This window comes from Phragmites australis, chromosome 7 (assembly GCF_958298935.1).
Source record: "Phragmites australis chromosome 7, lpPhrAust1.1, whole genome shotgun sequence".
Classification (NCBI taxonomy): domain Eukaryota; kingdom Viridiplantae; phylum Streptophyta; class Magnoliopsida; order Poales; family Poaceae; genus Phragmites; species Phragmites australis.
This window is the reverse complement of record NC_084927.1, coordinates 29,493,205-29,517,299: the sequence shown is the minus strand read 5'-3', so window position 1 is coordinate 29,517,299 and position 24,095 is coordinate 29,493,205. Positions and strand designations below refer to the sequence as shown.

The 24,095-nt window shown below is 39.6% G+C and overlaps 1 protein-coding gene and 2 long non-coding RNA genes across 3 annotated transcripts; 1 reads left to right on the top strand and 2 right to left on the bottom strand.

Annotated features, from left to right (window-relative positions):
* Positions 1 to 2,809: 2,809 nt before the first annotated feature.
* Positions 2,810 to 4,118, bottom strand: LOC133923588 (uncharacterized). Its single transcript, XR_009910648.1, has 3 exons — positions 3,180 to 4,118; positions 3,026 to 3,089; positions 2,810 to 2,937 (listed from the first exon to the last, which is right to left on the bottom strand). It is a non-coding gene; the product is annotated as an uncharacterized LOC133923588 (long non-coding RNA).
* Positions 4,119 to 5,883: 1,765 nt separating this feature from the next.
* LOC133923587 (uncharacterized) lies at positions 5,884 to 13,079 on the bottom strand. Its single transcript, XR_009910647.1, has 3 exons — positions 12,853 to 13,079; positions 11,357 to 11,426; positions 5,884 to 6,061 (listed from the first exon to the last, which is right to left on the bottom strand). It is a non-coding gene; the product is annotated as an uncharacterized LOC133923587 (long non-coding RNA).
* Positions 13,080 to 19,736: 6,657 nt separating this feature from the next.
* On the top strand, positions 19,737 to 21,730 carry LOC133924629 (ethylene-responsive transcription factor ERF053-like). Its single transcript, XM_062370254.1, has 2 exons — positions 19,737 to 19,990; positions 20,119 to 21,730. Exons 1-2 carry the CDS (start codon positions 19,773 to 19,775, stop codon positions 21,404 to 21,406), a joined length of 1,506 nt encoding a protein of 501 aa, XP_062226238.1. The 5' UTR covers positions 19,737 to 19,772; the 3' UTR covers positions 21,407 to 21,730.
* Positions 21,731 to 24,095: the final 2,365 nt, after the last annotated feature.

The window sequence follows — 24,095 nt, the reverse complement described above, 5'->3', positions numbered from 1 at the left end:
GGCACCTTCTATTTAGCACTAATGTGTAAAATGATTGGTATTCAATGTTAAGCGATGAAAGCACGGTAGGCACGAATTGACTTCTCCCTATTCAGTTGCACGTTGAAAGATGGAAGGAAATAATAAAAACGTAAAACTCACCATATGCATTTCCAATATGGCTTTGGATCTTCAATCTAGGATTTACAGCAATGCAAAGAATCATATGTGCGCAACAGAAGAAGAATAGAAGAATAACCTTGTAGGGAGATGGATGATGATGCTGGCTCTCGCTCTTGGCTTGTAGCTAGTTATTACCAGCACGAGGGGTGTTTTAGGAGTAAGAACCGAGAAAGATAAACATGAATGATATGTTTATGTTACAGTAGGTGAAATGACACGGTCATATTACAGGCAGGTGTAACAAGGTTGGAAATTATGCAAGGAGTTAGCATCCTTGATTGATCGGGTTGGTCGTTGCAACAGGAAAGAAAGTTGGTGATTGTAAGTCATCATTTGAAGATGTCATGGTAGTTATATTTTTGTGTTGAAAAAGGAAATTAATTGATGTTATTTTCTTATTTTTGTTCTTTTTTTATTTATTGTATTGCAGGTTAGAAAGGCTGAAATGGAATTGAGCCGTGGAGCTGTTTGAGGAATTCAATTTAATGATGTAGCTGTTGACAATAGCGAAATCAAAACGTGGAGAAGCAGTTGCATACACTGGTGCAGCACTAGCGTTGCCTTCTGTCTCTACTCTTAGTTGGTTAGGTTATGTAACTATAGATGTTTGTATGCTCATTGTAACAGATGTGTTAACAAATTAGTAGGATTAATGTTAATTAGCTCACGACAGATGTGGTTTGTAAAGTATAGGTGCCTTGCTGAGGAGGAAGTAGTACATGTAGCTGCTATGCGCAACAATATTGTTTTTTCTTCTACGAGACCTTTACCTCTCATTTTGCTATGGTATACCTTTAGATTCTAGCACAAATAAGCTAGGTCCTTGCAATTTATCTTGTTTATTTGTGAAGCTAGAGTCCAACCTTTTGTGCAGGCAACATCATAAACAATTGGCTTCACACCTGAAGCCAAATTAATCAATTGAGTGCTTCACTTGCGGAATTATCAGCGGGCAGGCCCACTGGAAATATTTGGTTGTATGTTACAAGATATCAAAACTTCAGTTCATAGAAGGGTTGGAAAGGCAAATTCACAAAGTGATGAATGTACGTGACAAAATTGGTTTATAAGTTCTGTGGAACTGACAAGTTTTAGAAGTAGATGTGTAAACAGCATGAGTCAATATAAAAGGTTCATTGCTGACACATGTTCATTAGCTATGACTACTGTTTTTACTGGTAAAAAATTTCCTACGATGCTCTTTGGCAGTAGTAGGTAAAAATCTAAAATTAGACAATATATCTGAGTGTATTTGCCGAAATAGATAACATGTAGTCGCATTTATTAATTTAGCATCCGTATTCGGCACACGGTTCGATACACCATATGCCAAAAATAGACTGTATTTGACACACGGTGTGCTGAATACGGGCAACAGTGCTGTATTTGGTACACGGTCATGTCGCGTCTGCTTTTTCGGTACACGGTCATGTTGGTAAAAAATATATTTTTCGATACACGGTGTGCCGAATACGGCACTGTTGCTCGTATTCGGCACACCGTGTGCTAAATACAGTCCATTTTCGACACACCGTGTATCGAATATGGGCAACAGTGCCGTATTCGGCACATCGTGTGCCAGAAATAGCTTTTTGGTACACCGTGTGCCGAATACGTACCGAAAAAATCATTTTCGGCACACCGTGTACTGACGGATGCTAAATTAATAAATACGACTACATGTTTTCTATTTAGGCAAATACGTTCATATATGTTGTTTAATTTTGAATTTTTGCACTAACAGATTTGTCCAAAACTCTATACATAGTTTTTTTTTCTTTCAGAAATAGAATTCCATCGAAATTAATAGGTAGTTTTATAGAAGTGAAGTGGATATGTAACGTGGCATATTATATTTACATCAAAATATCATTGTGCTGGTCCTGTTGGAGAGCATATATACAACCAAAAGAAGCTACCTCCAATATCCTGGGTCACACATGCGTGGAAATTGGGCCTAGTGCAAAAAAAAAGAAAGACAGAAGGTAATTGAGTTAGAGAGTTTTTTTTAAAAAAAATAAAGGGTTTAACCATGGGTTAAGGTGAATTGCAGTTGTTTAAACTGAAATATGTGCGTCTGACTTGGAAAATGAGAAAGGTAAGTGGTCTCTTCTATCAGGTCAGCGGAATAATAAAAGGCAGGTTATATCTAACAAAATGTAAAGTAGTGATCCCTATTTTGACAATCTTGGGAAGAGTAAATGTAAAAAATTAATAAATCAAAGTGAATGCAGCGAGTGATTGATGTTCTTAAAGGTAGCACATTTCCTGATATGAGCTTTGTCTTAAGTCAGAAATTGAGATGTGAAGTAGTTTTAATCCAGCAGTTGAGTAAATATGAACATTGTGATATGTCTCTGTTCATAGAGGAATCGTAATAAGACTTCTTCTTTTTTATATCACTATGGTTTGGTTCCAATTACTATGTTGAGAAAAAGTAGAAGGCCATGACTTTGAATTAGGTTAGAGCCTCATAATTATTCGCAATGCCTATGTTATCTAATATGTATATTTTGCATCAATTCATTGTTATTGGTAACTGATCTGTTTTGAAATGAATGAGCAAATGAAAAGTAGTGAACCACCAATATTAACAAAGATGAAAGGAATAGTTATATGATAAATCTCTATATTTTGTCAAGATGAGTCTGTAATGAAAAGGAACTGGTGGTATGGCACAGTTGGTTACTATTTTGCCTTTTTTGCTTGAGAGCTGAACTTCCTTATCTTCTTTGATGGTCCACCCCTTTGTGTAGTCTCATTTTCATCATTATCCTGAGGTCAAATGAAAGTAGTAATAGGATCAAATAAAAATGAGTGAGTTAGGAAATATGCAAAATATTGTTACAAAAGGAGTTAAAACCTTCGGGTCATTCATTATGCACTCATAGTCTCTTTTGCTCAGGAAAGTGGTGGAATCTTGGAATCTATCAATAATAAAGATATATTAGGTGTGCTATATTATGTAACACTGCAAGAAAATATTATAATTAGCTTTGTATTAAAGATATAGGTACCCTAGCTGTTTGATCTCCATATCTTGAATGTTTTGAGGAGATTGAGCAATCGAACTTGATGCTCCCTGAAAAGATAGGAGAAACTGAAGATTAATATTGAACAATCGAATTTGATGGTTGGTGTTCTTGTATTTTTATATCACCTACTCTTGTATAGATTTAGATATGATAGGAACTAAAGGTGGTAGGTCATTGTTTGTATGGTAGACTTCAACAGGAATGATGTTATCTTCATTTCTTTTGAATGTTGGAATACTTGCTTGCTTCCCAAACTTGTGCTTGATTATAGAACCTCATATGATGGATCCTGCCCTTTGATGTATTTATTGGGCAACACTCTGACAATGAAAGTAAATTTGTGGCCAACTAGCGTTGATATCTCTAGAGGAATATGGAATTTATCGTAAATAGTCAAAAGTTTATGCGCTAGCTTTCCTATTAGCTGAGTTGCTCTTTCATGGAACAACATGAATTCTAACTCCCACGTGTTGTCACAGCCCAAAAGAGAAACCTTGTATCTATTTTGATTGTGAACATGTAAGTCCTTTTTCTTTTTGATCGTATTGCAAATGAAAATTAGTAAAATATATATAATGGATGAAAACTTACTTATGATCAATCTGTGCGCAAGTGCATTTTTGTCTAGTGCATTGATAATCTGTTCCACTGAATATGGATCTTGCATTGTAGGCTCTGCAAGCTGGATAACACCAACTTTAGTTGGGAGTAACTCCTGTGATCGTTACAGTACACTAGTACCTAGCTCACTATCTCATAAAAAAAGTATTTGTATGGACCGTCGAGTATTACCAATTATTATACTTTATATGAGATGTATTGATGTTATAGTGCGTACCATCGCTTCGAAAGGATCAATTCAATTTAACTGTAATATAGTTTTCTGCTCCACTTGATTTTCTATACTGTAATATAGTTTTCTACTCCACTTAATTTTCTATATCATCATCGCTTTCCAAATGCACTTTTTGCACCATTTGAACCAAAGGATCTAAACTGATTTTAAGGAAACAGAGGAAAATATGAAGTGTTAGTTATACAATGCAAAGACTTATTGTGATTATATGTTATATATAAATCTGAATGTACTACCTTCTGTAGAAAGCTTTGGTCTCAGTAATGTCATCTAAATTATGTACCAGCGACAAGCCGAAGTTCTGCTTAAAAAAGGAGGTCCTCCGCTATATGACTCCATCGATGTACCAACAAATATAGCTATAATGTGATTTCTTTGTCCAATATCGTACACTGATTCTTCAATAAACTCTAGTGCTCTTGCTCCCCAAAGCGATAGTTCCATTGTGTTTCCACTGCACAAATAATAGAGAATTTAGTGCTTGAGCACAAATTATATGTAGAAGAGGGCTTAACGAATAACAAGAAATCTCAAATTGCACATGCGTAATTGAGTATATTATTTAAGGAGTTACTGGTTTGTTCATATATAGAAATGCAGAACAAGTACAATGATGATGCAAGTATGCGACATGGAAATCCCCAGCATATTTCTGCAAGGGGAAAGAAATATTCAGTCACCCAAAGCATTTCAGTTAGCAAGCTAGTACAAGCCAATATTGACTAAAATCAAAATAATTGAAAGGGTTTGGAACCAATTCCCTAACAATCTCATTATAGCATTACCAACAAAAGGTTCACTAAGATCAAGAGAAGTGCTAATTATATGTCACTAAAGATTGCCATTTTTACTTAAAATTGTTGTATTACACCTTCAGATTGTACCAAAGTATATTTTGATCTGAAAATACCCTTTACTCATTTATATGAAGGATGAGATGAAACTCAACTAAAAAAAGAGATGGTTTGTATGAGAATGACAACAACAACACAGGGGCACTTTATCTTCAACTCCATGCATATAGAAGAGCATTATATTTAATTAAGATGGGTTTGATAACTTGAGATCTCGCAGGTTGATAATTTGATAATTCTGTTAGTTTGTAGCTTTTCTTAACTGGTTAAGACTCTTGCTGCATTGAAAACTAAAGTGATCTGGCCTATGACATCTACAAATGGAGAAAGATTGGGATTCACATGTAGGATCAAGTGAAGAAATATCTTTGAAACCTCGAATTATATGAGAAGTATATCCATACTAAGGAATTGATCTGTTTTGTTTGTGTGTTGATATAGATCTAGAAATGAGGTCAAAGAGAAAGTGTATTTTGGAAAATCCGTAGGCTTATTTTGGACTTATGCTATTTCAATTCTTTTGTTGAGCCTGAGCATATGGATTTTAGACAACTTTAAATGCATGTTTCGCTTTTCCAATAGTAATATTTCTCATGAGTACTATTTTCCCTTCCTTGAGACAGGATTCCAGGAGTGGTATTGCATCTGGTGGGATTTCACCATAGTTGGAGTCCCCCCTGCAAGTACCATGTATAGTTCAATGGATAGTTCATAGAATCTCTATTGTAGAATTGATTTATGTATAAACAACATATTAATATCTTTGGAGCTTTATAATGTCAATATGAAGATTGTAATTACAAATCAACATCATTTGTGGTCAAGAGTAGATCAAGATTGTGTAATCTTAATGAATAAATTTCATGCAACAAACTTAAAGATTAGTCAGGGGAATCCATAATTATTGGTTCTTGAACATAACTATTCATTGCAGTAGTTGGTGCATATGTATAAATATAACAACGACAACTTTAGATAACCAAAGATCACAGTTGATCAGCAATTAGTACCTTATGATCTATGATGAAAAGGTCAAGATGCTTGACTAGGTCATCATTGTTTCTTCCTCGGAATTTCCATATCCTCGAAATTCTCACACACAATACATAGGTGTATGCTCTAGGCTGTATCTGCAAGAGTAAGCTAATGTTCATCTGTGAAAAAAGAAGATAAGCAATTGTTAGTATGTTAATAATTGGAATTATTATATGTAATTAAATACTTCTTTGTAAACTATGTTTGTGTTTGGGAGCCACATGTTTCATTGTCATTTTCTATCAGAATTTTTAATCTGTCTTTACTCGTGACACGTGGTATCGCGACATATGATTGTCCGTGTGTAAATACTAGTTTCCTCAAATATACACCAACCATTGATAATGCTTAACCCTGACTTTTGTTTATTGTCATTGAATAACAAACCTTGATAGGAAATTATCTACGATTCAAAATAAAAGGCCATCAAGAACCTCTTGTTGTTAAATTGATACGTAGAATATAAATTCTATCACCAATATTTGTCACTGTTATTATAACAGTCTCTATTATGTCATCTACTAATTTGGTTACAATCAGTCTTGTACCATTGCACATGCCTAAACTTTGGTTTAGATTTCCTAATAGCATGATTTGAACACCAACTTTTAACCGAAGTTTATGCTGAGGGAAATTGTTAGCGTTTAACATGTTTAGGTACCCAATAGAATATAAAATGTCTGCATCGTAACATGTATCAAAGAATTTTGATATAGAGTCAGCACTAAAGTATTCTCTTTCTTTGCCTGCTACTAGTGTTAATATAAAGGAATTTATTTTATCTACTATTTCGTTAGTAGGTATTAATATTGCTCTCTCTTTCAAGTAATTTGTGTCTAAATATTTTTGAGTCAGCTTAGGATATACAACATGTACTAAAGCTTCAATTTTATAACTTGATGGGCGCAGTAGTAGTTCTTCTGGTATATCTACCCATGTCGAATCTTTAGTGGTAGTATTGATTGATGATGTGGTAGTCCTGTTTCCTACACTTAGGATCCATTTGTTGAAAGATTCATTTTCCCTGTAGTTATTCTTGTTTGGGTCTAATTTTCGCAATCTCATATTTTCAGTTAAATAAATTAGTTTTATGTATTTTCAAAGGTATGACTTAATTATAGTAGCGTTTATTGTCTGGGATCTTGACCCATTTTCAATCAAAAATAATATTTGTTTTGGATCTCCGCCTAGTACGATGACTTTACCACCCAATGGTAAGTTATTTACATATGTACTTATATTTCCCATTATATCTTTCAAAGATCTATCTAGAGCTCCAAAGCATTATTTATTCGTCATTAGAACTTCATCCCATATTATTAAAGATGTTTGTATAAATAGCTTTGCCAATATTGTTCCCTGTTTTATGTCACACATTGAGTTTTCATCGATATCTACTGCTATCTTGAATCTTGAGTGTGCAATGCGACCATTTGGAAGTAACAATGATGCAATTCCTAATGATGCTACCATTAGTACTATTTTTTTTTGAGCTCGGAGATATGAGACTATAGTGTTCCATAAAAAAGGTTTTCCAATTCCTCCATGCCCTGATATGAAGTAGAAGTCACCTTTGTTATTCACCACACTATCAATAATTTTATGAACTGCTTCTTTTTGCTCTTTATTTAACTTTGTATATAATATATTAGCTTCTTCTTGTAAATAGTCAATGTCACAGTTCATTTCTTCTTCTATTAAATGATTATTAGAGAATTATTTAAATTGCGCTATTTTTGGAGGTATGTTGCACATATTTATGTTCCATTTCTCAAAAATATTTCTTCTAGCTCTTGCAAGTAATATGTCACGTAACTCATTTTCTGGGGGTGTATATTGGACATGATGATATCTTATTGTCATACTGTGCTGGATATCATCTACCATCTTGTGCCAATTTTTTTCCAAAGAAATTCTTTTCGTCTTGAATATTGTAAAAAGATATCTTAGCTGAGAGGATGTGGCCCAAGTTGCTACCTCATTAAATGTTATGTACCATTCATCATCATTATTCAATTATCCTCGTGCTGAATATGTTTCTTTGAAAGTTTGGTATATGATTCCCTTATATGTTTTTATGTCGTTATAGCTTGTGGCTCTTTTCACCGTCATCAGCAACATGCGTAAATAAAATCGTTCTCCCTCTATTGGGTTTACTAAACGTCCAATTTTATACCCATGAGCTTGTTTGATCCATTTTTTGTTTGTGTTGACCCATCTCTATTTGAGTGCGAAATCGCAATACATTAGTTATCTTGCTTTCTCATTGTTTTTATTCACTGTAAACCATTCTATTAACATAGTTTTTTGTGTATTAGGATCTTGATAAGTTTCTCTAATTTTTATATTTTTTAAAATCTAATGGTGTTCATTAAAGGTAGATGAACGGATAACCTTTCTACAGCTAGTGTATGAATTTATTTCCTAGGTAAGAAGTCTCCATAGAGCATCTTGTTCACATATGTATCTACAATCTAAATATTCTTTAATCTCATCTAATTTGTTTGTGGTTTCATCTACTGGTGCATCTATACCTTTTTGACATGCTCAAATACAATTTTAGCTGTATCAGGACATTTGTTGACATATTTACATAGATATTTTAGAATTTTGCTTCGGCTACAAAATTCAACATTTATATGTGCTTGGTATTTTTTTTTAGTAGTTCTATATTATGTGGCACCACCCATGTATTATCTAGATTATGGTCATCTCTATGTATATAATTACATATATCACACCTATAATATAGTGTAAATCCATTATCAGTAAATGTAGTTTCATCTTAGAACTCTTTTGGATAAAATTTTGAGCATTTTTCTTTTTTCATACAAGAGCAACTCAAATTTTTGTCTCCATAGGGTCCATGCATCATATGTTCTGATATTAGTACATATCCTAGTAGATCTACTGAAGGGTCTGGTATTTCGATCCATATGTATTTATCTATGATATCTATCATTATTTCATTTCCTTTTTTTTATCTAACCAGACTAAAATATGAACATGAGGTAATCCTCATTTTTGGAACTCGATAGAGTATAGAAGTGCATGTATAGGACCGAAGACTGATCCTGATCGTATGTCATGTAGTAGTTCTTGTAATTTCATATGAAAGACATGGACAATAATGTCAGGCCTATCATTTGGCTGTTGACCAAGTAATATTGATAATGTTATCTTAGGCCATTTTAGATTACAGGTAAATGTAATAAAAAGGTCAGGTGCTCATATACATGACAAATTGTTATTCCATCATGGTAATTTTGTAGCATATATCGTCTAGGTCCAGTGTGGCTAGATGGAAGAATAACTCGTTTTCCTATTTGGTCACCTTCTGCTAGTCCTTTTTTCTATAGCATCAATGATGCCCTACATATACTCAACTCTAAATTTATCTTGATTTCTTGCAATATATTGTAATCAATCTTTATCTTCCATTGCACGTGCATCGACTATTACCTGTTTTGAGAGACGACCATAGCATAAGTATTGATTTGGTTAAATTTTTTTTCTAAAGTGCATATGATACTTGAAAAACTAGTGCATTGTTACCTTTGTTCTTTTTCTAGTTTTTATGTTGTTTTGCACATCTTCACTATAGTATATACTAAGTTGATAGCCTCTTTCTCCATACGAAAATAATAGAGGATATTATAATGGCATGTATGCAGGATGAAATATAGAAATTTGTTGTAGTCCCCTATGATGGGTGCTTACAATAATATCATGCTTATAGTTCTCTAATGATGTATCACCTACGATTAACATAGCTAACTCCTCTTTGTTTAGCATTTCATATTGTATTGGATCACCTTTATCGGTGCCTATTATTTTTATGCTAATATCGATACCTTTATATTGTTCCAAAAGATCGCATGCATGGCGAAATATTTTTACCAAAGGGTCATATTGGTCGAGCATATCTTTTAGTCCTACAACTATATTAGGATCAATATCTGTCTCTTTTGGTTCTTCTTTTATTAAAGCACATATTCTATTTTCAATTTCATTTTGAGTATCAAAAATATAAAGCTCAACAAATCTAGGGATTGTATCTGGCTTAGGTAGAAGGGATCCTATACGGTGATGTATTTGTCCATTAATACGAAAGACTTAAGGGCCTTCTCGTTTATTTATTATTTTGTCAATATTACTACCAATGGATGTAAAGCAAATAAACTATTATATTGATGTATTTTACAAAGTGTTTACAATGGCTATCTCCACTATAGTTAAGCATATTAGATTAAAACTCTGGAGGCTTTTCAAATGGTAATATACATATTTTTCATTTTTTCAACAATTACCGTATATTATATTTTTCTTGCGTCAAGTAGTTTCTCTCTTTACACGTTCTTCTAACCAAAATACTACGTCACAATATCTGCATGTGTAGTCTGATGTTCCAAAGTATGATCTTTTGTTGTATGTTTCTTTAAGGTATTGTATGTTCTGTGGTCAAAAGTATATTATTCCACGTGGTGCTGACAAATACGCATGTTGTGCTTTTGTATTTAGCACCTATCGTCCTATTCTATCGAATCTAATATTTTTCGTTTCTTCTCATTGCTTATTTTGCGTCTTTTGGACCTATTTTCTATATAACTAATATTACCATGATAAATATCATTTTCATTGTTATTAAGCACCTGTATAGAATTGCACCTTTTTCTCGAGAGTTGTTTACATTTTTTTTTGGTTTACTCATTTCGTCATTATTTTCATTGTTTCCATCACCTGAATAACTTGCATGTATTTTTCTTTTATCCATTATAACCAACTGTCATACACTTGTTAGCAATACAATCACTGTCAATTGGCTTGAAAATTTGAAGCAGATGAAGTCACTACATTATGTACTATTATAACCAACGTGAAAAGTTTACAATTTTGGCTAGAAAATGCTGGTATCTACGCATATCAGCATGATTATTGGTACAAATAAATTTTCTACTGAAATTAAGTGTTTCTAGGGCTACATTGATAACAGACTTACTTATTTTCTGATACAATAAAGCTTGATGGTAATTGTAGTTGACTATATTAAAACCGAACATTATTTGAAGGAAATGTAAAGCTTCTAAAGCTATCTGCTTTCTTCTGTATTTTCAGATTATTACTTCCATTAGCCTAAAAGAAGAGTGTTTTCTATGAAGGATAATAATTTGATTTGGGTATATCCATCTCAAGTCCTATTAGTATAATTCCATCTTACATGCATTCACTGAGAAATGGCACATATTTCACTCCAATTGGTGACAACGTTTTTTGCAGCAGATCAATGAATGAGATAGAGATTCTTGACATTCTATTAAACGCAATGCACGCATACAAAATATATTGTGTTGTTAATTTTAATATAGTTATAAGTAACAAACAATGTTTAAAATTGAGAGATTATGGGTAATTACCTTTAGATCTCCTTCCTTTCCCCCCTTTTGGTTCTTGATCTCCTTGCTTTATGTGTTTGGCAAAGTGATGCTGAAATAAGATATAGATTTTTTGGATAGAAAATAAATTTGGTTCAGCGCGCACAATATGTAATATGAGGGACTTACATACTACAAAGTAATTAAATTGAAAAAGATTAGTCTATGATCCTCGATACAGTTTCGGCTATCTTATTAAAGTCCTCTACAGTTGTGTCTTGTAGGCTTTACATATTGCATAGCAAATAAATTAGTTGTGCAAGATCTGACGCAGCAACATTTTATGGCCAACTTGTCATAGCTTATGATAAATTAGCTTAAATCTTCACCAACCTCCATACAACAAACTTTATTGCCTATATGCAATTGACTCATGAGAAACAACAAATATCTCTTTTATAATACTCTTCAACATGAGACTATTCTTCCACTACCACTAGTTCTCTGGTAAACACTTTCCCAACTTACAAAAACTTTTTTCCACAGCAGACAAAATTCGGGCTATAACTAAGAGCACAAAGATTGTTAGCCATGTATGCTTTGCCATGTTTCTAACCATGATGTGCAATAGTCAATAGTTGTAACAATAATCTAATATGTTAGTCTTCTTTCAATGACAATATGTTGTTGTAATGACCAGTTGTACTACATTGAGGGCATTGAGTATGCACTGCTTCTTTTACCATGATTGTAATATTATTTTTTAGCATTTTATTTTTCATGTAGATGCTGATGGCGCAACGAGGGTTAAGAATTACGAACCTAAGGAAACAAAACAAAGGGAATAAAAGGAATAGCACATTAGATTATAGTGTTGGAGCTATATACCTGTAGATTGAAGGATGCAAAAATCAGAGCAACTATTATACAATCTTATCACATGTTTACAGTACAACATGCAAAAAACTATTCTTCAGAGGAACGAACCCACAACAGAGGAAGTTGTAGCAGGCAATCTTGGTGTTTACCGGTGGACAAGCAAGCATGCACAGGTACTAATGAATTAAAGCATGTTTTGCTTTTTTTTCCAGATGTGTTTCAAAGTCAATAACCATAAATCCCTAATTTTCACATCTTACAAAGCATGCCTGGGTGTGCAGAGCAACCTTGGTGCATTACTTTGAAGAATCCTTATTTTGAATCAAAATGTTCCATAGTTGAAGATCCGGGGGATTTAAAGTGCCAAAAATTTGAGTGTAGAATGATAATGATCAGTTAGGCCTATAGAGGTCTAACGCATTGTCATCACCCCAATCTTCAGAGTGTAGGATAGATCGTACCAGTAGTAGAGTTGAATAGAAGAAGAAGAGGTAACAGTTGTGTGTAGATTTTTTTTTTGTGTAGGGAGGCAGGGAGACGACGAACGAATCAACGCAACAACATCACCGACTGATGAATACTTTGTTTTATCAAATCCAAGCAACCCTTTGCATCTTGATTATACAAATGGATCACATAGGGTATGAACATGCACATACCTCAAGTGGATTCCTAATTTAGGGAACCAGATGGATTCATGATTTGGGAATGGGGAAGTAGATGAGATCGCTCGGGGTCAGATGGCTTTGTGACTTAGGGATGGGGAAGCAGGTGGAGTTCAGTCGGATTCGGTTGGAGGATGCAGATGGATTAGGGTGGATTTGCGGATTGGGGAATGGGGAAGCAGGTGGAGATCAGATGGATTCAGATGGGAAATGAGTTTGTTCGGGTGTCTTGGGGATTCAGGTGGAATTGCCCAGCTATATGGGGCAAGTGCCCGCGATAGCTCCTGTATTCTCTGGTCTTTCAGAACACACGCGTGAGGTGTACAAACGCGGGAGCCCATCGACAACGGGAAGAAGCCCATGGCCGGGTGGTCGCCATCTGACAATACTCATATTTCTACCGACGTAGGATAACCTCGAATGAGTTATCTTACACGAAATAGAGTATAAAGATATCTTTCTGGACCTCCTTCCCTGCAGGTAAAAGAAAAGTCACTATAAGATCTTAGCATTTTGCGTGATTGCATAATTATTGAGCAATTGATTGTGCCAGTGCCGTTTAAGCCAAGTCATTATTTAAGGTCCATGCGATATGATGCTTCCGACGGACGGAAGGAGCTGATATCTAGCATCGATCATTTGCCCTTAATTATCAGCTAAAAGCCCAAAAGAAAGACCGACCAATTATTGTTTTATCTGCATGAAGTTTCATTCGATCTGCCGATTAGTTGCCCAATTTTCTGCAGCTAGTGACGGTCACCAAATCTTGCACGTTCCTATTTCCTTGACTGCGAGTTAACAGAAGATATTTCCAATGATTCAGTTAGAGATGAGAACAAAAAGGCTTGCTCGCAATGTACAGTTCTGTATGTAGCTAATCTGCCTCCCTGCCTGCACTTTGCACTTTGCTAGTGTCTGTGGTTAGGTATGGCGAGGCATTGAAGTCTTAGAATTTGTAGTGTATGACGACTGTGTTTGGACAGTGCTGCATTAGATATTTTTCTGCGAGTGCCAATTCGGACCAGGACGCCTCCATTTCGCTTTGACGAGCTAGTAAAGTAGTAATCATGCTCGGTGATCAGTATTGAAGTAGACTGCCCTTTGCTTGCTTGGCGTATAACAAAAGTCAGTAGTGACGCCAATCCTGATCACTTCATTTTCGTTAATCTGATGTCGTTTCTCCGTGCCCCCTCTGGGATTAGTCTTGAGCTTTGATCGGCTGCAAATACTTAGTATCGAGCTACTAAGCATCTTGAGAAAGGTATGTAATTTATTTATACTTCAACACTTCTATAATTTTACTTACGTAGAGACTCCCTATGGTCTAAAATATGGAATACAACCGGAAGGTAATTCTTTTTAAATTTACAACGGTCATGATTTAACTCCAAACATTTGATTTTAATACTGTATTGAGTTAGGCTGAAGACCTCTGGTTCTAACGGTACATTGAGCTAGACTTCTTAAGCCTTAGAACTGAAGTAGGTGTGGGGCGATAATTTTTTTATTTAATTATGTCGGACAAGATTTGAACTCGAAATCTTTAGTTCTGATACTACATTACGTAGTATGCAACAATTAACTTATTTAAAAATCTAATCTGATAAGAAAAAATGAATAATATAATCCAACAGAAATAGAACCAGAGCTATAATTAATTAAAGTTCAGTTGTCTTCTCCCCTCCCTCACTCCGCTGTTTCATTTTTTGGCCGGCAGTACAAGTTCAGGTGGGGAACTGAACCACCGAGGCCTAAAGCGAAGAACAGGCAGGAGAGAATTAGAGAAGTCACAATGACATATGTCTATGTTCTTTCTCACTATAGTAAAATTTAGAGTAAATTTTATAAAACTACATATATTTTAATAAAATTATCGCAAAATTACAATTTTAAATAATAATTTCACAGAACTACAAATTTAATATCAATTTTATAAAAAAACTATATGTCTTTACTAAAATTATCGCAAAGCTACAGATTAAGCAACAATATAAAACAATATATTTAGCGTCGATTTTATCGTAAAACTATAGATTCTATAGGAGTTATTCTTAGTCCCATTACCATGATGACCAGATAAACCGTCCAGAAGCTCACAAAACTACATATACTTTGGGCAGTTACAAAATTACATATTTAAATAATAGTTTCATAAAACTACAAATTAAACATCAATTTTATCGTAAAACCATATATTCTATCGAATACCTGTTAACTTGAGGAATGGACGCTACTTGTATTCACATGAACTCCTAGATGATCTATTTCATAAGTTGGCAACTATTTTGAGACTGCAAGCAGGACCCGATCGTCATGGTAACGGGGTTGGGAGTAACTCCTCAAAATATGTAGTTTTGCGATAAAATTGGCGTTAAAATCTGTAGTTTTGTAAAATTATTGTTTAAATCTGTAGTTTTACGATAATTTTACCATAATATTTATAGTTTTGTGATAAAATCGATATTAAATTTGTAGTTGTGTGAAATGATTACTTAAATTTATTGTTTTACGATAATTTTATTAAAATATCTATAGTTTTACAAAATTTACTCTAAAATTTATACTTTTTCCTTTTATGTACCGGCATACATTAATCGATTCGGTAAAGTAAAATCAAAAGTCGAGACTACAAAAGTCTGTCATTCGAACCAATTCATTCTCGGCCGGTAACTATACGTCAAGTCGTTGTCAATCCCGAACAACAAATCACATGCATACAAGGAACGATTGGTTACGCAACCAATCGATGTTCCATTAAAAAATCCTGTGCTTATCAAGATTGTCGTTTTACTGTCTGGAACAAATCCTACTTAAAACTTTCTGTGCACATCATCTCGCCACCCCTAGCTAGCAGTAAGGATGACGACTCACATATGAAGACACGCAAAGGCTAAGCTTACTTGACAAAGACAAAGAGTTTAAATTTACTCATGCTAATCCATTGCGTCTACCATTCAAGCCGAGGGACTGTTTCTCGATGATTCCAAATTAATATGTAGGTCTAGAACCTTAGAATTTTTTAAAAATAATATTTTTTATTAGAAAATTGTAAAAATAATAACTAAAAATATGATATTTGTAGAAATAGGTATATATCGGCACGTGGAGTGTCGACTAGAGACATACCGGCACTCCGCATATCAACATGCTACATGTTAGTGGGCTTTAGGGTCTGTCGGTATTTCGTATGTAATAGGTTCTGTGTTATGCAAATGATATTCAAAGAAAAATTTATAACTTTTTTATATGATCTTAGATGAAGATAATCTTTATATAAAAATTGTACCTATCGACGATATCTATAACTTTGTAATTGAACTTTTTTAATCCGTTTAGATACATTTCAGATCTGAAAAATTAGATCTAAAATTTCTAACCGCTTTTTTATATCTAAACAGATTTAAATAGAAAAATATTCAATTATAAAGTTATAGATATCATTGGTAGGTCCAATTTTTATATAAAGATAATCTTCATCCTTGATCATATAAAAATATTATGATTTTTTTTAAATATTATCCGCGTGACACCTTTTAGTCGGCATTCCGTATACCGACAAATATCTATTTGTACAAATATCAAATTTTAGGTATTATTTTTAAAATTTTCCAATAAAATAATATTATTTAAAAAAGTTCTAGAACCCTACCAGCCCAGCTGATCTTGCCATCAGTTGGCCGTACATATACGAGGCATAGACCATGGACCATTCTTATTGGACGCTGGTACAGATGCGATACAGTACACAGTAATCATCAAGGTAATCATCCTTAACATCTTATTGGACGCAGGCTTATTAACCAGGTACCGTGCATGATGCTATATGTTGCCTAATATATACAGGTTAGGTGAAGGATTGTTTTTTTTAGGTTGTTAGCCTCCAATAGCACGAAGGTAGACTTTTCCGGAAAAAACATGAAGGTAGGGATAAAAATTCTACGTACTAGTGCTGCTGACACTCTCTTTTACTACACTGTCTAAATGATCATTACATGTTCTCAATATAAATTTCAAAACGTTAAAATAGAAAATTATCTCGTATTTTTATTACTTGACATATATTATTAGCGTTGAGTGATCTTATGTATCATTTTGAGATTTATGTTAGATTAGATAGTGACCATCCAAACAGTGCTGCAGAGAAGATGTCCGCAGTCGCTGCATAGATCTTTTTTCCCCGAATGTAGACACTTAAAAGAGCTATGAATATGTAATACAATTGCACATAGACTGTAACCTGCAATTGGTGGGAGTGATGTACTTGCTCATAAATCTTCGGAGAGCCATACATCTACATGCATGCCTATCTACGATTAATTCTTTTGTTATACAGGTCGATTTGACAGATACTGCCGTGCATCAACGAAAGACGTATTTTGATATGAGAAATTCTTCAAAATTGATTCTAATATTTAATTTCTCGTATAATATATTATCAATTATTGTAAAACCAAAATTATCTTAAAATCACTTCGAATATGAATTTGTCAGTACAACTTTTATCCACTAAACCATTGCATGTATTTGATTAATTTCTAATTAAAACTTGTAAAATTTGACCTTTCCAAATCAAAATACAATTTACATTGTGGACGGAGGGAGTACAACATTTCAATTAGTCACAAGCCACTCATACTTCCGTATCTTGTACGTAAATGACTCCATACGGTCGGCCAGTCTGATCCGATCCACGGTTTGTAAGTGGCAGTAACCGGTACTTACTCGCTCCTTAAACTAATATTACGATGACATGGCTCTTAGGTTAGATATTCGAACAGCGACGGTCGTCGCAAAGATCGTCCGGCGCAAGTGGCGCCACGTTTAGACGAGCGCTTGGGGCTCCGGCGGCCGATGCCGCCTTTGCGGCGTGCAGCTTGACGTACGCGTACGTGCGTCGGCCAAAAGTCTCTGCACCATTTGCAAGCACGCACCAGTAGCAACAAAGGTCAGCACCGGCCCGGGGCGGCCGACCGCCCCGGCCTGGGTGCCGCCGCCGAAGCACGCACGAAACCTTGCACCGCTCGGGTCAAAGCGACTGCCCGACGACTGACGAAGGGGGCCGTCCGCGCAACTGGGAAAGCGCTGCGCGAGGAAGCCGACGAGGCGGCTTCGACCACGCAAACGAGTGCCCGGACCCCAGGGTCGGTGGGACTTGGGAGGGTGTGGGCGGCTGCGAACATCGTCACGTACGACCGTGGTGGCCGCCGGTCGGTTAGGTTGGCGGGGGCCCCCGCGCCACAGCAGTAGATTTTTGTAGGACGATGTGTTCGTGGAGCCCGTGGACTTTTTTCTGCAGGGAGAGGAGCGCAAGTGAAAGCTGTTCTTGCTGGGCCTGTGCGATGCCGTTGGTGCCGAAAGCGATGCCTCAGGACTAATGCGCCCAAAAAGAGAGGTCCAATGTTGCTCGGCGTCTTCGATCGATCTCTTCCTTTTTGTCATATCTTCGAGAAGAATATGGAATTGGAGCTTGGCCATCAGTGCCAAGGTTAGTGTACATCCAACGATACCGACCGATGCTTGTGGAGTTGCGGTACATCGGGTCGTTGTTGCTGCTATGAGGGGTGAGGAAGGCAGAGCAGATTTGTGTTCAACCACCAACCTAGCTAGCTTGAGGATATGATGCCTTCCTCAGGACGCAGGAGTCATCAGGAGCTAGATAAGACGATAGGAATCATAGGATACCATCCTCTGGCGACTCACATCCAGAGAGTTCACTGAGAAGGGCAGGATCAATCTTCGCAAACGTTAACCTGTTCCATGACTTTCATCTCATACATACATAGTACTGGTGCTGCTTGTATTTTACGCTTTGCGACTGAAAATAGCAAACATACGGTACATCAAACATATACACATGATGGATACGTACCAATAAAATGGTCGAGGCAGCTTCCATGACGCGGTACGATGTAGCATATGAAACAAGGTGATCATGACAAGCAACCGGCATGCTTAGTTTCAGGAAAGGGAAGGAAAAAGACGAAACAGCATGCTAGTCGATCGCCAGGGGACAAATCACGTGGTGAGGACCTAAATCAAGTAGGACATGGCCCTAAGACACAATCAGAGCATTAGGTTAGACCTGCTAATTTAGACGGCGAAGCTCACCACTTGCCCTAACCAATTCGGAGGGATAAGCTATAATACAGTTTAGCAAGGAGATGATGTAGTTAATTCATTCTCCTTCTGGCAGTTCGTACGTACCAACATGCCAAGGGGGAAGCACGCAGGGCAAATTCGATCGGAACTGGCTGTCGTGCGATTAAGAAAACCTATCGCTTCCGTAGGCTCCCTCACCTACTGCATAATCACGCACCTTATTGTTATTCCCCTATGCTCTTCGTACCTACTTTGAATGGGTACTAACAACATCGCTAGACGGTGTATTAGAAGCATCGCGGGCGTGATCGGATTGGTGCCAAACTCCCCAAACTCGAGTTTAAAAACGAGTCGCTGCCTTTTCTTTTGGAAAGCAAAATTAACTGTTCACAACTATCAGACCATCAGATAACAACCGAAACAAAAACATAAGAACAAAGCACCAGACTAGAGACGCTAGCGTCAAAATTAAGCCTACAAACATAACAGTGAGCCTTTCAGGAAATAACATCAAAGTGGGGTTGAGATTGGAGTGCAAGGGACGCAACGGAAGGGTCAATCTAGCGAAGAAGCAAGCCGTCCACGCAGTGGCGACAGCAACAGAAAAGCCCGTGTCTCGATCCCAGCAGTAGCGTCAAGATCCGTGCGGCCATGACGTGTCGGCATCGGACGGGCCTTAACGAGGGTCAATGCATGGTGGGGCCCGAGCACCGACCAGAAGATCGTTTTCCTGGCGCGCAGCGCAGCAACCGTCTGCTTCCCTTTTTTTTTTTCTTCTTCACCCAACACCGCAAGGCTGAGGTGAGAAACTACGCATGCCTTCTCGGCTTCTCTTTCGTTCTCCTGACCTTATAAGCGCAACATCTCGGTCGTCGCACTCGTCTGGTCTGGGAATCAGAACCAAACGCCACCACGCGCACACGCCGGCTCACCGCACCGGTCGGCCGCGGAGTGATCGTTTCACCGGGGCTCTGTTCGTCCGTCCGTGCTGCAAGTTGCTCTCAGGATCAGTTTCTTTTATGAGGCTTGGCTGGTTGCCCATTTGCCCTGACCTATATATTTCTGTAGCACCGCGGGCGGGCGGCCGGGCACTGCACCGCTCGGCTTTCGGTTGCGCGCATCTTCATATCGTTGAGCTAACTGTTGCATCGGTCGTCTCAGCATGGACGCGTCGAGCACGAGCGGTGGCGCGGGGGGCGGTCGTGGTAGGAGGTGGAAGGGCAAAGAGGTCACCCCCATACAGCCGCGGCGGACGCTGGCGCCAGTTATGGAGGACGCATCAGCGGCATTGCTGCGCCCGATCAAGAAGATTGGACGGGCGTCGGACCGCCTCCATCGGTCTGCGTCGTCGCTCTCGACGTCTTTGTCGGCTCCGCCTTCCCCTCGCTCCGACGCCATCTCGTCGACGTCGTCGCCGCCCTTGGCGCGCCATATCTTCCCGTTCGCGTACGAGCCCTCGACGCCGGTGGGTGGGAGTCCGCCGTGGCAGCACTCCAGCATGTCGCAGCCGGCTTCGCCACATCAGCAGAAGCCACAGGGGCCTTTGCAGCGTCAACAGATGATATCGTTCGGCGCGCCACCTCAGTACCAGGAACAGTTCTTCGTGCCAGAGAGCGCGCAGCAACAACAGATGCTGCTGCGGTACTGGAGCGAGGCGCTGAACCTGAGCCCGCGCGGCGGCCAGGCCGGCGTGCTGCCTTCGCTGTACCAGCAGCTGCTGCGGGCTCCGCCGCCGCCGCAGAAGCTGTACCGCGGCGTGAGGCAGCGGCACTGGGGGAAGTGGGTCGCGGAGATCCGGCTGCCGCGGAACCGCACGCGGCTGTGGCTCGGCACGTTCGACACCGCCGAGGACGCCGCCATGGCGTACGACCGCGAGGCCTTCAATCTGCGCGGCGAGAACGCACGGCTCAACTTCCCGGACCGGTTCCTCGGGAAGGGCCACGCCGGGGGAAGCGGCCGCACCAGCGCTAGCTCCGCAGCCGCCTCAACCGCTGGCGCCGCGTCGTGCTCGTCGTGTTCGCCGTCGCCTCCGCAGACTCCTGACGAGGCAAACACGCAGCAAAAGCCGCTGCAGCAGGCAGAAAGATCATCGGACAAACAGCCACAGCCTCCGGTCGCGACGTCGTCGCAGCAAGAAGGCAGCTCTGGCGACACGGCCATGCCATACTCGGCTGAAATGTTTCACGTGCCGGTGGAGGCTGGCAGCGAGTGGGGTCCGGCCGACGAGGCATGGTTCAACACGTGGGGCCCAGGAAGCTCCTTCTGGGACTACGATATGGACAGCGCCCGCGGCCTCTTTCTCCACGGGCGCTTCGCCGGTGATGAGGCCGGCATGGAGCACTACAACGCACAAGAAACCACAGCGACACCATGCGATCACGTCCCGGTAACCCCTGCTTCTTCTTCCCCTCCCGACTCCCAGGCGCCACCAGATACCTTCATGGACTAAACAGCACATCCTAATATACCTTGCTGGTCTCATTCTTACTCCTGCACTCCGATTTCCTGCAGAAATAGCATTAGCTAGGATATACATGCACGCAGGTTTCAGGTTTTTAAGATTACTTGCGCGCGGCATCACACAGTTTCACATCACAGCAGCATTTCAGAACCAGTTGGCCATGCCTTTGTTTGTCAATCCTTTATGCTGAAAACCACAAGGAAGCCCTGCTCTAGGCTGCAATTTTTAGGTCAGCCTACTAGGGCAACCAGTCAATTTCCCTCCCATGTTCTGCATCCTCTAGAGATGGACTCCTGTGTTCGACTCTTCAAATTGTTCTTCAGTTGCTGCACATTTATAATATTATATATATATTCTGACACACTTTGGCATTTTTCAACCATGTATCGCTTCGATATGTTAGGCATCAAAAAGTGCATGCATGTCCATTTTGGAAATCGATCACTGTCTCTTTGTACATGTAGAAGGAGTATTTCGATCTTCATTGCCATAAAATTATCAATGTTTTGTCCAAATAATGATGTGAACCATGTTAGGAACTAGCTTCCTGACGTCAGATAAGCACTTCCCTGTGTTAACATATGACGTAGGTTGTACCTGGGGACATTACACAGAACTCCATGAGACATCAGGAGTCAGGACTGAAGCAAATATATCAGACACAGGGACATATATACGGTACAACTTGATAGAGCAGCGCGCAGACGAGACCCATTGCCTCACTATCGTATGACGGATTCATCATCCTACAACATCTAACTATGTTGCATGTGTCCGCCGGCGTCGTTAAGGTTTTGCGGACCCATCACAGTTTGGTATCTGAACTTCTGAAGCAAGGACCGAGCTACGCCGCCGTATGAACTTGCAAGTTAAACGCCATCTAGGCTCAGCTGCGAGTTCTGTGCTTTCCTATCTGCCCGCCTCACCCTCATCGACGCGGGCTGAAATTATGGGCCCCACGGTGCGAGTCTGGCCACGGCGAGGCGGCGGTCGCCATGACTGCTTCATCCCGCTAATGCACCTCTAAGCTCACGAGTCACGACTGCTGCCATCCAACAACCTACCCGCTGTTGATTTTTTTTTTTGGGACACGTCAGAGCCGTCGTCCGTGGGCAGAGAGCGCAAGCCTGTGCAGCAGCAGGTTCGCGCTTGAGGAGCTCGAGGTGGAGGTCATGGCGGTGTGATTCTCATAGACTATCCCGACCAGTGGGATGAGGTGCCCGAGTGCCCTGACCCCTGGGGTGGTCGGTAAACCAAATACCGACCACCCTGGGTATGTCGTAACTGTTGGATGGAACATGTGCGGCCAAGATCAACGTGGGTAATTGAAAGGCAGTGAGACCCCCTTTTACCTTCCTCGCTCGACTGCTATTCTTCTAGACGACGCTCTGAGCTCCGGTGAGCGGCGCGCCGCCCAAAGAGGCAACCAGCGGCGGCCGCAAGAATCTCTGACGAGGCGACGATGGTTGAGAGCTTCCAGCTTCGTATGAAGGTGGGATGCTTATCTCGCGGGTAGCGGACAACTCGAACGGTGGTGCCGACGCCGGTGCGGTCCCAAGCGTCCTCCCGCGGGCGCAAAGGCTTGTCATGGTGCACACGTATTCTTTTCTAGTCTGCGGCAGAGGCCTTAGCGCCATTGGTTTGGGCTTTTTGACGACTCCAGTGTAGTCTTTTCCGTCTCCATCGATCCCCATATGGGTGCATTCGGCGTGGACGATGGCGACTTTGAATTGAACGCCTCCGACAAGGCGGCAGCTGCCCTGCCTGCGAGAGGACGGAAAGAGCAACCACAAGACGACGGCTAGGAGGCTGCTGCTGACGAGTCAATCGGCCGGGAGGTTTGCCGTTTGCTGCAGACTGCTGAGCAACTCAAGTGTCCATCAGAACTGAACCTGCATGCTATGGCCAGATCTAAGCCACAGAAACTTCAGTGTCATCAGACTTATTTCATTGCACAATATTTGGCCCCATCGCAGTGGGTTTGTTAGGTTACCGAGGCTGGCACTCAAAGAAATTTTAGTCGCGCTGCGGAGAAGAGTGCCGAGTCTTTAGCTCGTCTAAAATCATGTCAGATCTTCCACGCTTGAATAGCAGCAAGTTTCCCTTATTTGCTTTACCGAGCTGAACGAAGGCCTGGCCCAGACCAAACATGCGTTGTGCAGTAAGTAGTAACATGATCGATCCATGCACGCTGGCCGCGATCGTTGTTACTTGTTCCCTACACGTCTGCCGGGCGCTGGCGAGTTTCCCTGCCTCCCTGGTGCGGCATCAGTGCCTCCAACGGTCACACGCATGCGCGCACTGCCAGCTGCTGAGGGCCGGCCCTCACCGATGTCTGTAGGGTCGATTGATGGGGTCCTACTGCAACCCTGCTGAACACCGCCACACCGGTGCCGACGTGCCTGTGGCGAACTGGCGTGCCAGTTGTTGGTAACAAGAATTGGTATCTATAATGATCGAAAGATGAGTGTATGTCTGAATGCTTAGTTTTTCGATTCATTGTGTAACATTTTCCGCTTTCGTCGCTAGTTCAACGTTCTCTTTGTTTTCCAGTTTTGTAACTAGTTTATTATTTTTGGGTTAGTTATGCTATACTTTTTAGTTAGTAGCTTTTGTTACTGAATCAACCTTTTCTGGTTAATTATACAATATTTTTCGGTTAGTGATGCAATATTAT

Coding starts and splice junctions, on each gene's coding strand:
- LOC133924629 (XM_062370254.1), top strand. CDS start 19,773: ATGCCTTCTCGGCTTCTCTTTCGTTCTCCTGACCTTATAAGCGCAACA. Junction 19,991..20,118: donor TCTTTTATGAGGCTTGGCTG/GTTGCCCATTTG, acceptor CGGTCGTCTCAG/CATGGACGCGTCGAGCACGA.